The 14,819-nt window shown below is 37.8% G+C and overlaps 1 protein-coding gene across 1 annotated transcript; it reads right to left on the bottom strand.

Moving 5' to 3' along the window:
* Nucleotides 1-12,022: 12,022 nt before the first annotated feature.
* On the bottom strand, nt 12,023-14,738 carry LOC129809230 (uncharacterized; the record flags this gene model as incomplete). Its single annotated transcript, XM_055859042.1, has 2 exons — nt 12,023-12,092; nt 12,167-14,738. A coding segment is annotated over one exon (2,105 nt), but the record flags the coding sequence as incomplete, so codon positions are not given.
* Nucleotides 14,739-14,819: the final 81 nt, after the last annotated feature.

Genomic DNA, 14,819 nt, shown 5'->3' with positions numbered 1-14,819 from the left:
CCAAGACCACCGGACGTCGTGGAAGGACTGTCGGTGTGTCCAAGAAGAAGTAAATCCATCTGTGGATTTATCTGGGGGCTTGGAATCTTCGCATTGCGTGAATTTTATGCTCTTGAATAAATTTTCTTAAAGATAACTTCATGTTCTATTTATTTGTCCGAAGAAAGACACTTGCGGGAGAGAAAATGCTGAAGTTTCTCAATGATCTACGATTAATTTTATTTTTTTTATTTTTATAATATGATAATGTTAGCAAAAAGAAGGTCATTCTCGAAGGAAAGGAAAATATAGGATCGCAATTGTTCCCGCAGTTCCGTATAAAAAGCTGTTTGGCGTACAATATGTAGTACACTAGATCCCGGCATTATGCACATTTTCGGGACCGAAAAAAAACGCGCGAAATGGCATTATGCATCGAGAAAATTTGCATACCTACAGGGGCTTTCTTTTGAATAAATTGACCGTTGAACGAATTTCGCTCAGAGTAAAAGTCGATAAAAGTAGTTCAAACAAAAAGATTCAAATGTTTCAACTAATTCAACAATATAAATGCATTAACAAACAGTACATGGCCAGAGTTCTTCAATAAATGGTTAGAATAATAAAAAAATACCTTAAAAAAAAAGAAATTAAAATTTTGTTCTGAAAAAGTAGCAAAATGTTTTCAAATTTCCCGCGTAGCAACACCTCCCTGAAGCTGGCCGAAGGCCAGCCGAACGCGGGTTTGTGTCTTGGCTAAGAAAAACCGTTGCAAATTCAAATATTTTTTGTGTGTCTCGGCTAAAAAACACTGAGAAAAATTGAAATAATTATATAATAATGAAAAGAAAATTGCGGAAAATCTGTTTTTCATTGAAAATTATGGTGTGTGTCTTGGCTAAAAAGAAATTGATATATACAATTTCCCAACTTTTTCTCTCTTAAAGTTCTTTACGAACATAAAAAAATTTTGAACGAGTTCTCTGGTAAGTAACCATTTCAAAGGTTTTATTTTCCCTAACAAATCTCTTTGTTTCCTGGACTGATCATCCTGGATGTGATACATGTATGCAAGTTTAAAGAAAAGTCGTGTTTCACCAATGGTTTCCTTCTACTAAATTTTTCCCTACGGGGTTGCCATTTATCTCACTACCCAAAATAGATAGCCCACTAAATCTCTAATAAAATGTACCATGTGCCATGCCTGACAAATCCTTTGTTTCCTGGACAGATCATCCTGGATGTGATACATGTATGCAAGTTCAAAGAAAAGTCGTGTTTCACCAATGGTTTCCTTCTACTAAATTTTTCCCTACGGGGTTGTCATTTATCTCACTACCCAAAATAGATAGCCCACTAAATCCCCAATAAAATGTACCATGTGCCATGCCTGACAAATCCTTTGTTTCCTGGACAGATCATCCTGGATGTGATACATGTATGCAAGTTCAAAGAAAAGTCGTGTTTCACCAATGGTTTCCTTCTACTAAATTTTTCCCTACGGGGTTGTCATTTATCTCACTACCCAAAATAGATAGCCCACTAAATCCCCAATAAAATGTACCATGTGCCATGCCTGACAAATCCTTTGTTTCCTGGACAGATCATCCTGGATGTGATACATGTATGCAAGTTCAAAGAAAAGTCGTGTTTCACCAATGGTTTCCTTCTGCTAAATTTTACCCTACGGGGTTGTCATTTATCTCACTACCCAAAATAGATAGCCCACTAAATCCCCAATAAAATGTACCATGTGCCATGCCTGACAAATCCTTTGTTTCCTGGACAGATCATCCTGGATGTGATACATGTATGCAAGTTCAAAGAAAAGTCGTGTTTCACCAATGGTTTCCTTCTACTAAATTTTTCCCTACGGGGTTGTCATTTATCTCACTACCCAAAATAGATAGCCCACTAAATCCCCAATAAAATGTACCATGTGCCATGCCTGACAAATCCTTTGTTTCCTGGACAGATCATCCTGGATGTGATACATGTATGCAAGTTCAAAGAAAAGTCGTGTTTCACCAATGGTTTCCTTCTACTAAATTTTTCCCTACGGGGTTGCCATTTATCTCACTACCCAAAATAGATAGCCCACTAAATCCCCAATAAAATGTACCATGTGCCATGCCTGACAAATCCTTTGTTTCCTGGACAGATCATCCTGGATGTGATACATGTATGCAAGTTCAAAGAAAAGTCGTGTTTCACCAATGGTTTCCTTCTACTAAATTTTTCCCTACGGGGTTGTCATTTATCTCACTACCCAAAATAGATAGCCCACTAAATCCCCAATAAAATGTACCATGTGCCATGCCTGACAAATCCTTTGTTTCCTGGACAGATCATCCTGGATGTGATACATGTATGCAAGTTCAAAGAAAAGTCGTGTTTCACCAATGGTTTCCTTCTACTAAATTTTTCCCTACGGGGTTGTCATTTATCTCACTACCCAAAATAGATAGCCCACTAAATCCCCATTAAAATGTACCATGTGCCATGCCTGACAAATCCTTTGTTTCCTGGACAGATCATCCTGGATGTGATACATGTATGCAAGTTCAAAGAAAAGTCGTGTTTCACCAATGGTTTCCTTCTACTAAATTTTTCCCTACGGGGTTGTCATTTATCTCACTACCCAAAATAGATAGCCCACTAAATCCCCAATAAAATGTACCATGTGCCATGCCTGACAAATCCTTTGTTTCCTGGACAGATCATCCTGGATGTGATACATGTATGCAAGTTCAAAGAAAAGTCGTGTTTCACCAATGGTTTCCTTCTACTAAATTTTTCCCTACGGGGTTGTCATTTATCTCACTACCCAAAATAGATAGCCCACTAAATCCCCAATAAAATGTATCATGTGCCATGCCTGACAAATCCTTTGTTTCCTGGACAGATCATCCTGGATGTGATACATGTATGCAAGTTCAAAGAAAAGTCGTGTTTCACCAATGGTTTCCTTCTACTAAATTTTTCCCTACGGGGTTGTCATTTATCTCACTACCCAAAATAGATAGCCCACTAAATCCCCATTAAAATGTACCATGTGCCATGCCTGACAAATCCTTTGTTTCCTGGACAGATCATCCTGGATGTGATACATGTATGCAAGTTCAAAGAAAAGTCGTGTTTCACCAATGGTTTCCTTCTACTAAATTTTTCCCTACGGGGTTGTCATTTATCTCACTACCCAAAATAGATAGCCCACTAAATCCCCAATAAAATGTACCATGTGCCATGCCTGACAAATCCTTTGTTTCCTGGACAGATCATCCTGGATGTGATACATGTATGCAAGTTCAAAGAAAAGTCGTGTTTCACCAATGGTTTCCTTCTACTAAATTTTTCCCTACGGGGTTGTCATTTATCTCACTACCCAAAATAGATAGCCCACTAAATCCCTAATAAAATGTACCATGTGCCATGCCTGACAAATCCTTTGTTTCCTGGACAGATCATCCTGGATGTGATACATGTATGCAAGTTCAAAGAAAAGTCGTGTTTCACCAATGGTTTCCTTCTACTAAATTTTCCCCTACGGGGTTGCTGCAGATGTGACATCCCAAAATAAGTAGCCCACTTCATCCTGAACATGATCTACCATGCGTCATATGCGAAGGAATTCTGACTTCCGGTTTATAAGCCCATGACTCTGACCCATGTAAGAAAAACTCAATGAGAATTAATTTTTACTAAATAGTTAATTCTCCCAATTTTCTCCTACGGGGTTGCTGCAGATGTGACATCCCAAAATAAGTAGCCCACTTCATCCTGAACATGATCTACCATGCTTCATATGCGAAGGAATTCTGACTTCCGGTTTATGAGCCCATGAGTCATATGAGAGATCGACGCCGAGAAATTTTCGGCGGCTGCGGCTAAAATTTTAAAAATGTCTACGGCTCGCTGCGCGCCGGCGCGCCAGCCGAGGATATCGGCTGCGGCTCAACCAGGCGCGCCGGATTTTTTTTCATATTTTTCGATTACAACCACTATTATACACCGATTGTCCTCAAAATTATAAATAGAAAACGTTTAGTAGCAATCAAAGCTTTTAAAGGAAAACCTATCAATTTTAGAATTGAGCATGACATTTGCCTATTACTAATAAAAAAACGCACAATAAAGTAAAAGGTGAATTTCATTGGCATGTGATAAGGAAAATAATTTTATCTGAATGGCAAAATGTCCGAAAATTTCCCAAAATGGGGCAAATTGAAACAAAACTGAAATTATTTCAGAAGAGAACAAAAAATGCATTTTTACTTACTCCAAAATATTTGTAATCAGGAAACATTGGACAAAACTTATCAAAACTGACATTTAACTTTTTAGATGAGCTCTTCGAAAACATGAGATATATTCACTTAGCATAGAAAATTTACTGCTTTACAACTTCCGAAAATATGATTTTCGAGTCATTTTATATCGATTCTCAAATGTACTGCGGAAAATATTGTTGTGATGTGTAACTTATTACATTTTTCTCTTGACAAAATGTTCAATTGATATAATTTTACAAAAAATATATATTCTACAATTTCGAGATGTTCTTCTACTTTACACTTCTACTTTAGAATTTTAATGCGATTCACATTGATGATCGCTAATAAACATACTAAGGGGTAATTTGCAAATTTGAATCACTAAATATTTAGGATTTGATCTACCCAAAATCTTTTCTAAATAGGATTGAATTAATTTCAATAGAATATGGTGGTAGATTTATTGAAAATCTGAAGATAGAAATTCTTAGTGATTTTTAGTAATTAATATTTGATTTTATCTCCTCATAATGTAAATTATTTATTAGAGCAGTAGCCTTAATATTTTATATATTTAGGACTTACTTCAGAACTTTTGTAAGATAAATACTAGAAACCATCTGAGTTGATTGTAGAAGCACTTCACCTAATTTTGGAAATTCCATGATTGATTTTAGAGGTTCTCTTAAATCAATTAGAAAACACTGGAATATGACCACTCATCACAAATACACTTGATTTTAGAAGTTTTCAGTTTGATTTTTATAAGTTTCCCAGAGTCAATCTAAAAACAAGTTTATTTATTTTTAAAACACCTCATAATTTGTTGATATTTTTTTTTGTAGAAACAGTTGGTCGGAATATCCGATTTTAATAGTAAAAGCAAACTTATTAAGCAAAAGAATCATGACAGGGTAAAATAAATCAATTCAGAGCCTGACCCAAAAATAGGAACATTTTTAATTAGAACAGCGGACCATCAAACCTAATATTTAGTAAAACTATTTTTCACTTTTCTTTGTAAAAATTTTGCACATATATTGCATCGCATCTTAAACAAATTTGCTCGTAATTCTTGTATTTTCGGCGAATATTATGAAATATTTATATTTAGATAGCTTTAAACGCACAATTTCGAAATATATCAAAGTGATAAGTCAATTCTCCGTAAGAAAAAACTTACCTTTAGGTTACAGTGCCTTTATACAAAAACGTATGGAAAAATTAATGTCGAGATGCCCCTGAACTAAAACTTATTAATGTGAATGGAATTTAGATTTATCTGGAACACGAAGAATCCGATAATAAGATTGCAACAGAGAAATTATTGTAAATGGAAATTTAGTACTGTGTTTATTAATGAAAAATTCTATATTTTTATATGCAGTTGTGAAGAATTTCCATTTGGATCATGTTCCAAATTACGTTATTTTACCCTACTACATAAAGAGAAACTTTAATTCAAAAAAGGATTTTTAAAAGCAATCCTTTTGCGGATGAGCCAATTTATCTGTTTTTACTCATCTAAGAAATTTCTAATTCTAAAACCTTAAATCTATACTAAAAAGGATTAAATTTAGTAAAAGAATAGTGGAATAATTTTACAAAAAAAAGTATTGGCAAATAACATGTCGTAAAAACCATGCATTACGGGAATTTTAAATGTCACTTTTTGGTTGTCAAATTAATAAGCCCACATTTCTTAAATATTAAAAGGTTAAGATTTTGCACAAAAGAGCCACAGCTTCACTATAATAGGGTCAATAATATGTTTAAAAAAGTCGCACAGCTCAAGGTAGTATGATGTTGTAAAAACATCCTCAGAGCTCATGCTCAAAACTAATAAATAAATAAATAAACTTGTTTTTGGATTGACTCTGAGAAACTTATAAAAATTAAACTGAAAACTTCTAAAATCAAGTGTATTTGTGATGAGTGGTCATATTCCAGTGTTTTCTAATTGACTTAAGAGAACCTTTAAAATCAATCATGGAATTTCCAAAATTAGGTGAAGTGCTTCTACAATCAACTCAGATGGTTTCTAGTATTTATCTTACAAAAGTTCTGAAGTAAGTCCTATATATATAAAATATTAATGCTACTGCTCTAATAAATAATTTACATTATGAGGAGATAAAATCAAAAATTAATTACTAAAAATCACTAAGAATTTCTTTCTTCAGATTTTCAATAAATCTACCACCATATTCTATTGAAATTAATTCAATCCTATTTAGAAAAGATTTTGGGTAGATCAAATCCTAAATATTTAGTGATTCAAATTTGCAAATTACCCCTTAGTATGTTTATTAGCGATCATCAATGTGAATCGCATTAAAATTCTAAAGTAGAAGTGTAAAGTAGAAGAACATCTCGAAATTGTAGAATATATATTTTTTGTAAAATTATATCAATTGAACATTTTGTCAAGAGAAAAATGTAATAAGTTACACATCACAACAATATTTTCCGCAGTACATTTGAGAATCGATATAAAATGATTCGAAAATCATATTTTCGGAAGTTGTAAAGTAGTAAATTTTCTATGCTAAGTGAATATATCTCATGTTTTCGAAGAGCTCATCTAAAAAGTTAAATGTCAGTTTTGATAAGTTTTGTCCAATGTTTCCTGATTACAAATATTTTGGAGTAAGTAAAAATGCATTTTTTGTTCTCTTCTGAAATAATTTCAGTTTTGTTTCAATTTGCCCCATTTTGGGAAATTTTCGGACATTTTGCCATTCAGATAAAATTATTTTCCTTATCACATGCCAATGAAATTCACCTTTTACTTTATTGTGCGTTAGTAATAGGCAAATGTCATGCTCAATTCTAAAATTGATAGGTTTTCCTTTAAAAGCTTTGATTGCTACTAAACGTTTTCTATTTATAATTTTGTAATTCTAGCAAAAAATATTCTAATTTTGAGGACAATCGGTGTATAATAGTGATTGTAATCGAAAAATATGAAAAAAATCCGGCGCGCCTGGTTGAGCCGCAGCCGATATCCTCGGCTGGCGCGCCGGCGCGCAGCGAGCCGTAGACATTTTTAAAATTTTAGCCGCAGCCGCCGAAAATTTCTCGGCGTCGATCTCTCATATGACTCATGGGCTCATAAACCGGAAGTAAGAATTCCTTCGCACATGACGCATGGTAGATCATGTTCAGGATGAAGTGGGCTACTTATTTTGGGATGTCACATCTGCAGCAACCCCGTAGGAGAAAATTGGAAGAATTAACTATTTAGTAGAAATGGATTCTCATTGAGTTTTTCTTACATGGGTCAGAGTCATGGGCTTATAAACCGGAAGTCAGAATTCCTTCGCATATGACGCATGGTAGATCATGTTCAGGATGAAGTGGGCTATTTATTTTAGGATGTCACATCTGCATCAACCCCGTAGGAGAAAATTGGAAGAATTAACTATTTAGTAGAAATGGATTCTCATTGAGTTTTTCTTACATGGGTCAGAGTCATGGGCTTATAAACCGGAAGTCAGAATTCCTTCGCATATGACGCATGGTAGATCATGTTCAGGATGAAGTGGGCTATTTATTTTAGGATGTCACATCTGCATCAACCCCGTAGGAGAAAATTGGAAGAATTAACTATTTAGTAGAAATGGATTCTCATTGAGTTTTTCTTACATGGGTCAGAGTCATGGGCTTATAAACCGGAAGTCAGAATTCCTTCGCATATGACGCATGGTAGATCATGTTCAGGATGAAGTGGGCTATTTATTTTAGGATGTCACATCTGCAGCAACCCCGTAGGAGAAAATTGGAAGAATTAACTATTTAGTAGAAATGGATTCACATTGAGTTTTTCTTACATGGGTCAGAGTCATGGGCTTATAAACCGGAAGTCAGAATTCCTTCGCATATGACGCATGGTAGATCATGTTCAGGATGAAGTGGGCTATTTATTTTAGGATGTCACATCTGCATCAACCCCGTAGGAGAAAATTGGAAGAATTAACTATTTAGTAGAAATGGATTCTCATTGAGTTTTTCTTACATGGGTCAGAGTCATGGGCTTATAAACCGGAAGTCAGAATTCCTTCGCACATGACGCATGGTAGATCATGTTCAGGATGAAGTGGGCTATTTATTTTAGGATGTCACATCTGCAGCAACCCCGTAGGAGAAAATTGGAAGAATTAACTATTTAGTAGAAATGGATTCTCATTGAGTTTTTCTTACATGGGTCAGAGTCATGGGCTTATAAACCGGAAGTCAGAATTCCTTCGCATATGACGCATGGTAGATCATGTTCAGGATGAAGTGGGCTATTTATTTTAGGATGTCACATCTGCATCAACCCCGTAGGAGAAAATTGGAAGAATTAACTATTTAGTAGAAATGGATTCTCATTGAGTTTTTCTTACATGGGTCAGAGTCATGGGCTTATAAACCGGAAGTCAGAATTCCTTCGCATATGACGCATGGTAGATCATGTTCAGGATGAAGTGGGCTATTTATTTTGGGATGTCACATCTGCATCAACCCCGTAGGAGAAAATTGGAAGAATTAACTATTTAGTAGAAATGGATTCTCATTGAGTTTTTCTTACATGGGTCAGAGTCATGGGCTTATAAACCGGAAGTCAGAATTCCTTCGCACATGACGCATGGTAGATCATGTTCAGGATGAAGTGGGCTATTTATTTTAGGATGTCACATCTGCAGCAACCCCGTAGGAGAAAATTGGAAGAATTAACTATTTAGTAGAAATGGATTCTCATTGAGTTTTTCTTACATGGGTCAGAGTCATGGGCTTATAAACCGGAAGTCAGAATTCCTTCGCATATGACGCATGGTAGATCATGTTCAGGATGAAGTGGGCTATTTATTTTAGGATGTCACATCTGCATCAACCCCGTAGGAGAAAATTGGAAGAATTAACTATTTAGTAGAAATGGATTCTCATTGAGTTTTTCTTACATGGGTCAGAGTCATGGGCTTATAAACCGGAAGTCAGAATTCCTTCGCATATGACGCATGGTAGATCATGTTCAGGATGAAGTGGGCTATTTATTTTAGGATGTCACATCTGCAGCAACCCCGTAGGAGAAAATTGGAAGAATTAACTATTTAGTAGAAATGGATTCACATTGAGTTTTTCTTACATGGGTCAGAGTCATGGGCTTATAAACCGGAAGTCAGAATTCCTTCGCATATGACGCATGGTAGATCATGTTCAGGATGAAGTGGGCTATTTATTTTAGGATGTCACATCTGCATCAACCCCGTAGGAGAAAATTGGAAGAATTAACTATTTAGTAGAAATGGATTCTCATTGAGTTTTTCTTACATGGGTCAGAGTCATGGGCTTATAAACCGGAAGTCAGAATTCCTTCGCACATGACGCATGGTAGATCATGTTCAGGATGAAGTGGGCTATTTATTTTAGGATGTCACATCTGCAGCAACCCCGTAGGAGAAAATTGGAAGAATTAACTATTTAGTAGAAATGGATTCTCATTGAGTTTTTCTTACATGGGTCAGAGTCATGGGCTTATAAACCGGAAGTCAGAATTCCTTCGCATATGACGCATGGTAGATCATGTTCAGGATGAAGTGGGCTATTTATTTTAGGATGTCACATCTGCATCAACCCCGTAGGAGAAAATTGGAAGAATTAACTATTTAGTAGAAATGGATTCTCATTGAGTTTTTCTTACATGGGTCAGAGTCATGGGCTTATAAACCGGAAGTCAGAATTCCTTCGCATATGACGCATGGTAGATCATGTTCAGGATGAAGTGGGCTATTTATTTTGGGATGTCACATCTGCATCAACCCCGTAGGAGAAAATTGGAAGAATTAACTATTTAGTAGAAATGGATTCTCATTGAGTTTTTCTTACATGGGTCAGAGTCATGGGCTTATAAACCGGAAGTCAGAATTCCTTCGCACATGACGCATGGTAGATCATGTTCAGGATGAAGTGGGCTATTTATTTTAGGATGTCACATCTGCAGCAACCCCGTAGGAGAAAATTGGAAGAATTAACTATTTAGTAGAAATGGATTCTCATTGAGTTTTTCTTACATGGGTCAGAGTCATGGGCTTATAAACCGGAAGTCAGAATTCCTTCGCATATGACGCATGGTAGATCATGTTCAGGATGAAGTGGGCTACTTATTTTGGGATGTCACATCTGCAGCAACCCCGTAGGAGAAAATTGGAAGAATTAACTATTTAGTAGAAATGGATTCTCATTGAGTTTTTCTTACATGGGTCAGAGTCATGGGCTTATAAACCGGAAGTCAGAATTCCTTCGCACATGACGCATTGTAGATCATGTTCAGGATGAAGTGGGCTATTTATTTTGGGATGTCACATCTGCATCAACCCCGTAGGAGAAAATTGGAAGAATTAACTATTTAGTAGAAATGGATTCTCATTGAGTTTTTCTTACATGGGTCAGAGTCATGGGCTTATAAACCGGAAGTCAGAATTCCTTCGCATATGACGCATGGTAGATCATGTTCAGGATGAAGTGGGCTACTTATTTTGGGATGTCACATCTGCAGCAACCCCGTAGGAGAAAATTGATTCTTTGATATGTTTGCTAATTTTCTTCATTGGATTTAGGAAAATACATGTAAATGTGATTATTACTGAGTTTTTTCAACTCCTACCTAGTGGTATCAATTAAGTGGATCAGGATATTTTGTTTGAAATTTGTATCTTTATGAATTATGTTTTGAAAGAAAATATTGGAAAATATGAGAGAAAATATTTTATTTTAGCCAAGACACGCACCTTAATTTTCATTTAAATGAAGTTTTTCCTGAATTTTCATTTCATTTTCCTGCATTTATTTTAATTTTTCTCAGTGTTTTTTAGTCAAGACACAAAAAAATATTTGAATTTGCAACGGTTTTTCTTAGCCAAGTCACAAACCCGCATTCGGCTGGCCTTCGGCCAGCTTCAGGGAGGTGATGCGATGAACTTTTTTTCCTCATTAACACGTTTTAGGTGTAAATATATAGGGTAAATCGTGGAAAGCGAGACACTTAAGAAAAAATCCAATTTCAAATCCATTTTTAGACTGAATAAATAATTATTTTTTACCATTTTTTTGTATCATGGGATTCTTTGACAAATATTTTAACAGAATCTTAACAGTTGTTATTAAATATTGCAACCGAATAATCGGAAAATTCACGAAAATTAAAAAATAACACATTTTGAAAAGATGGACAAAATTTTGGAAAGTTGGACAAAAACTTTTGGAAAGTTGGACATAGTGATATTAATGACAAAATATCATACAAAATATGTAGATAATCAAATCTTGAGGGTTTTCTCTGTATACTTGCACATTTGATGGTTATGCTAATCCCTCCTTTATGTCCGGGTAACAGTTGAGGAACGCTAATTACCAAGAACTACCCGGACGTCCAACCAAAAAGAGGTTCTGTAAATTTCACAGACGCCTCGCGCTGTCCAGCAGTTATAACTTTAAAGCGGATGCAATTTTTAGCACATTTCAATTTCCCATCCGCCCAAGTCCTTTTCCACTTGCTTTGGGAGTTCTGTAGAGGCTCCTATTTGTCTTTCTCCAGGAGTTTTTGCGATATTTACTATACATTCTGTCAGAAAAAGTGGTCTTCGGAATCTGGAAATCCTTGCAGCCTTTTCCAGGAGATTTTCTCCTTATCAGCTGCTAACTGCTGTTGCAACTATTTCTCCGGATACTTAAGGATCTTTGTTTCCCTTGTGAACATGATTTCACTGCACAATGTTGCAAACCTTTGGGAAAAATATGTGAAAGCTCTATTAGAATCAGCAAACTCCCAATAAGAATATATTTCCCTGGTGCAGTTACCTTCAAATAAAACAGTGGCAGAGCATTAGCACAGAGATTCTCACTATCTATAGGGCCGGGAAGGCGTACAATACCTTTAGGAGGGAAGAGAGATTGGTTAAGGAATGTATTTGGCGAGAAGGATTAAAAAATTTTCCTTTTTCCGCCAAGAAGCAATCTCTTCCCTTTGTGGTGGGTCACCTCGTGGTGGATCTTGGCCCCTTTTTCTCGAAATCACTCGAAACTCAAGCTTTTCCTCCTGGATTTTCACTGTCCCCCGATCAGCTGATGTTTCCACTCCACAAAACAACTTTTTAACAATTTACAAATTTTATTTCCACTTAATTAATTATAAATTTTTCCTCAAATTTTAATTTTTCACACCAATCACCAAATTTGCACAGAGAACATGAAGAAAGAACTAACAGTAACATGGGAGAAAGTCCAAGAGTGAAGAGATGATAGAAGGAGAAAATCCCACTAATATCGATATCATCCTCCATCTCTCTTTTGATCGATATTTTGAATCTGCTTCTCTTATTAACGGTCACTTCTTCTTATTTTACACTAAAACCCCAACATCCTCCCCGGTCTGGACGTGCGCCTCCTGGTGCAGTCCAGAAGAGTCTTCTGTAGATTGGGGAAGTCTGGCGATTTTCGTTATTGGACGTTTGTACACTCCTCTTGAAGTCCTCACTGAGACCACTCTCACCCTGCCGTCAGTGCCAGGATGGATGGTTTTCACTTGTCCGAGCACCCACTTCGAACCCTCTCTCGTCTCATCCAGGAGTAAGATCACTTCATCTACCTTTAAATTCTCTCGAGCGATCTTCCATCGCGGTCTTTGTTGGAGGGTGTTGAGGTAGTGAAGTCTCCATTTTCTCCCAAACTCCTGCACCCGTCTTTGACAATGTTGCCAGTATGAGAGACGATTTTCTGGAATGTGTGACAGGTCCGGGTCCGGTGGAGCGTTTCCAGGGGCTCCCACCAAGAAATGGCCAGGTGTGAGATAGTCCCTCTCGTTGGGATCATCGGACAGCAGACACAGAGGTCGGCTGTTTAGGACGGATTCTATTTGACATAGAATAGTGTGGAACTCTTCATAGGAGAGAGCAGAAGATGTCGTGGCACGAACCAAGTGGTACTTGGTGCTCTTCACGCAGGCCTCCCACAAACCTCCATGGTGGGGAGAGGCAGGAGGATTGAAATGCCACGTGATACCATCATCCTGAGTGCGGTTCACAATCTCCTGTTGTGCCGCTTCCTGATTGAAGAGTCGGATAAGCTCGTTTGCAGCACCCTCGAAATTTTTCCCGCAGTCAGAATAGATATGTCGAGGAGTACTTCTTCTGGCTGCGAACCGTCTGAAGGCGGCTAGAAATGCTTCCGTTGAAAGCGAAGACACTAACTCGAGGTGTGCTGCCTTCGTTGCCATGCAAACGAAGATGGCAATGTAGACTTTCTGGGTTCCAGATTTCCGGGACCGTGCTCCCCGGGTCGCGGAAGAGATCATGTTGAGCGGGCCGGCGAAGTCTACACCAGTTGCTTGGAAGGGCCGATACAAATTTACCCTATGGTCGGGTAGATCACCCATTAATTGGTCCAAAGGTTTGGGCTTCTTCAGGTAGCACTTCAGGCAATCGTGCACAACTCTCTTGGCAAGATTTCGACCAGCTATTGGCCAGAACTTCTGGCGAACGGAAGCCAATAAGAGTGTAGGAGGAGCGTGCAACTGTTTGGAATGCTCATGACGCACGATTCTATAAGTGAGTAGGGATCTTGGGAGCAATACTGGGTGTCTGGTCGAGAAGGGCTCATCCGCATTCTTGAGTCTTCCACCAACTCTGATAATGCCATCTCTATCCAAGAATAGAGCAAGACTCTGAAGCGACTTCCACTCACGTGAGAGCGCCTCACTCCTTTCCAGCTGAGCACAAACCTCCGGAAGAGAGCTTTGTTGGTCCATCTTAATGAGGAAAAGGAGTGCTCTCTCCATCTCGTCAGCTGTAATGGCTAAATTGGTCTTGGGAAGCGGACGAGGACCTTTATAGGTAAATCTCAGGCAGTATGCAACGATCCGTTGGACTTTGAGAATAGATGAGAACATTCGAAGTAGATCTCCAAAGACAAACTCCTTCGCCTTGATCAGAAAACAATTGGCCTCAGGACAGGCAGTGGGATTGAAGGGTGGTGGCCATGATCTCTCTGGACATCTAATCCATTCAGGACCCTCAAACCATAAACTATTGTCCATGAGCTGTGAAGGAGAGACACCACGAGAAATTATGTCTGCAGGATTTTCTTCAGACACTACGTGGCGCCACTGATCAGGTGAAGAATGTTTCCGGATACGCTGAACACGATGGGCTACAAATACCTTGTAGGATTGTGGAGGGCTGTGGATCCAGTGCAGGACAATCGTGGAGTCAGTCCAGAAATGGATTGCATCTGGTCCAACAGCATCAGTGAACTTGGCAATGGTTTCAGCTGCTAAGGTAGCACCACACAACTCTAACTTCGGTATAGTGAGTTGGCTCAATGGAGCTACTCGGGACTTGGCAAGCAACAATCTCGCACAGGATTCATCTCCGGAGCCAGTCACAATGTACACTGCAACTCCATAGACCCGTGTACTGGCATCGCAGAAAGTGTGAAGCTCAACACGATCTGGAGATTGGAAGCAAGAAATCCAGCGCGGAATGCTGACATCTTTGATAGTTTGGAGACGAAGAACAAAGTCCTTCCATC

This window comes from Phlebotomus papatasi, unplaced genomic scaffold, assembly GCF_024763615.1.
Source record: "Phlebotomus papatasi isolate M1 unplaced genomic scaffold, Ppap_2.1 HiC_scaffold_511, whole genome shotgun sequence".
In the NCBI taxonomy this organism is placed as follows: Eukaryota; Metazoa; Arthropoda; class Insecta; order Diptera; family Psychodidae; genus Phlebotomus; species Phlebotomus papatasi.
Note: the sequence above shows the minus strand (reverse complement) of the source record. Positions and strands in the feature narration are given on the sequence as shown.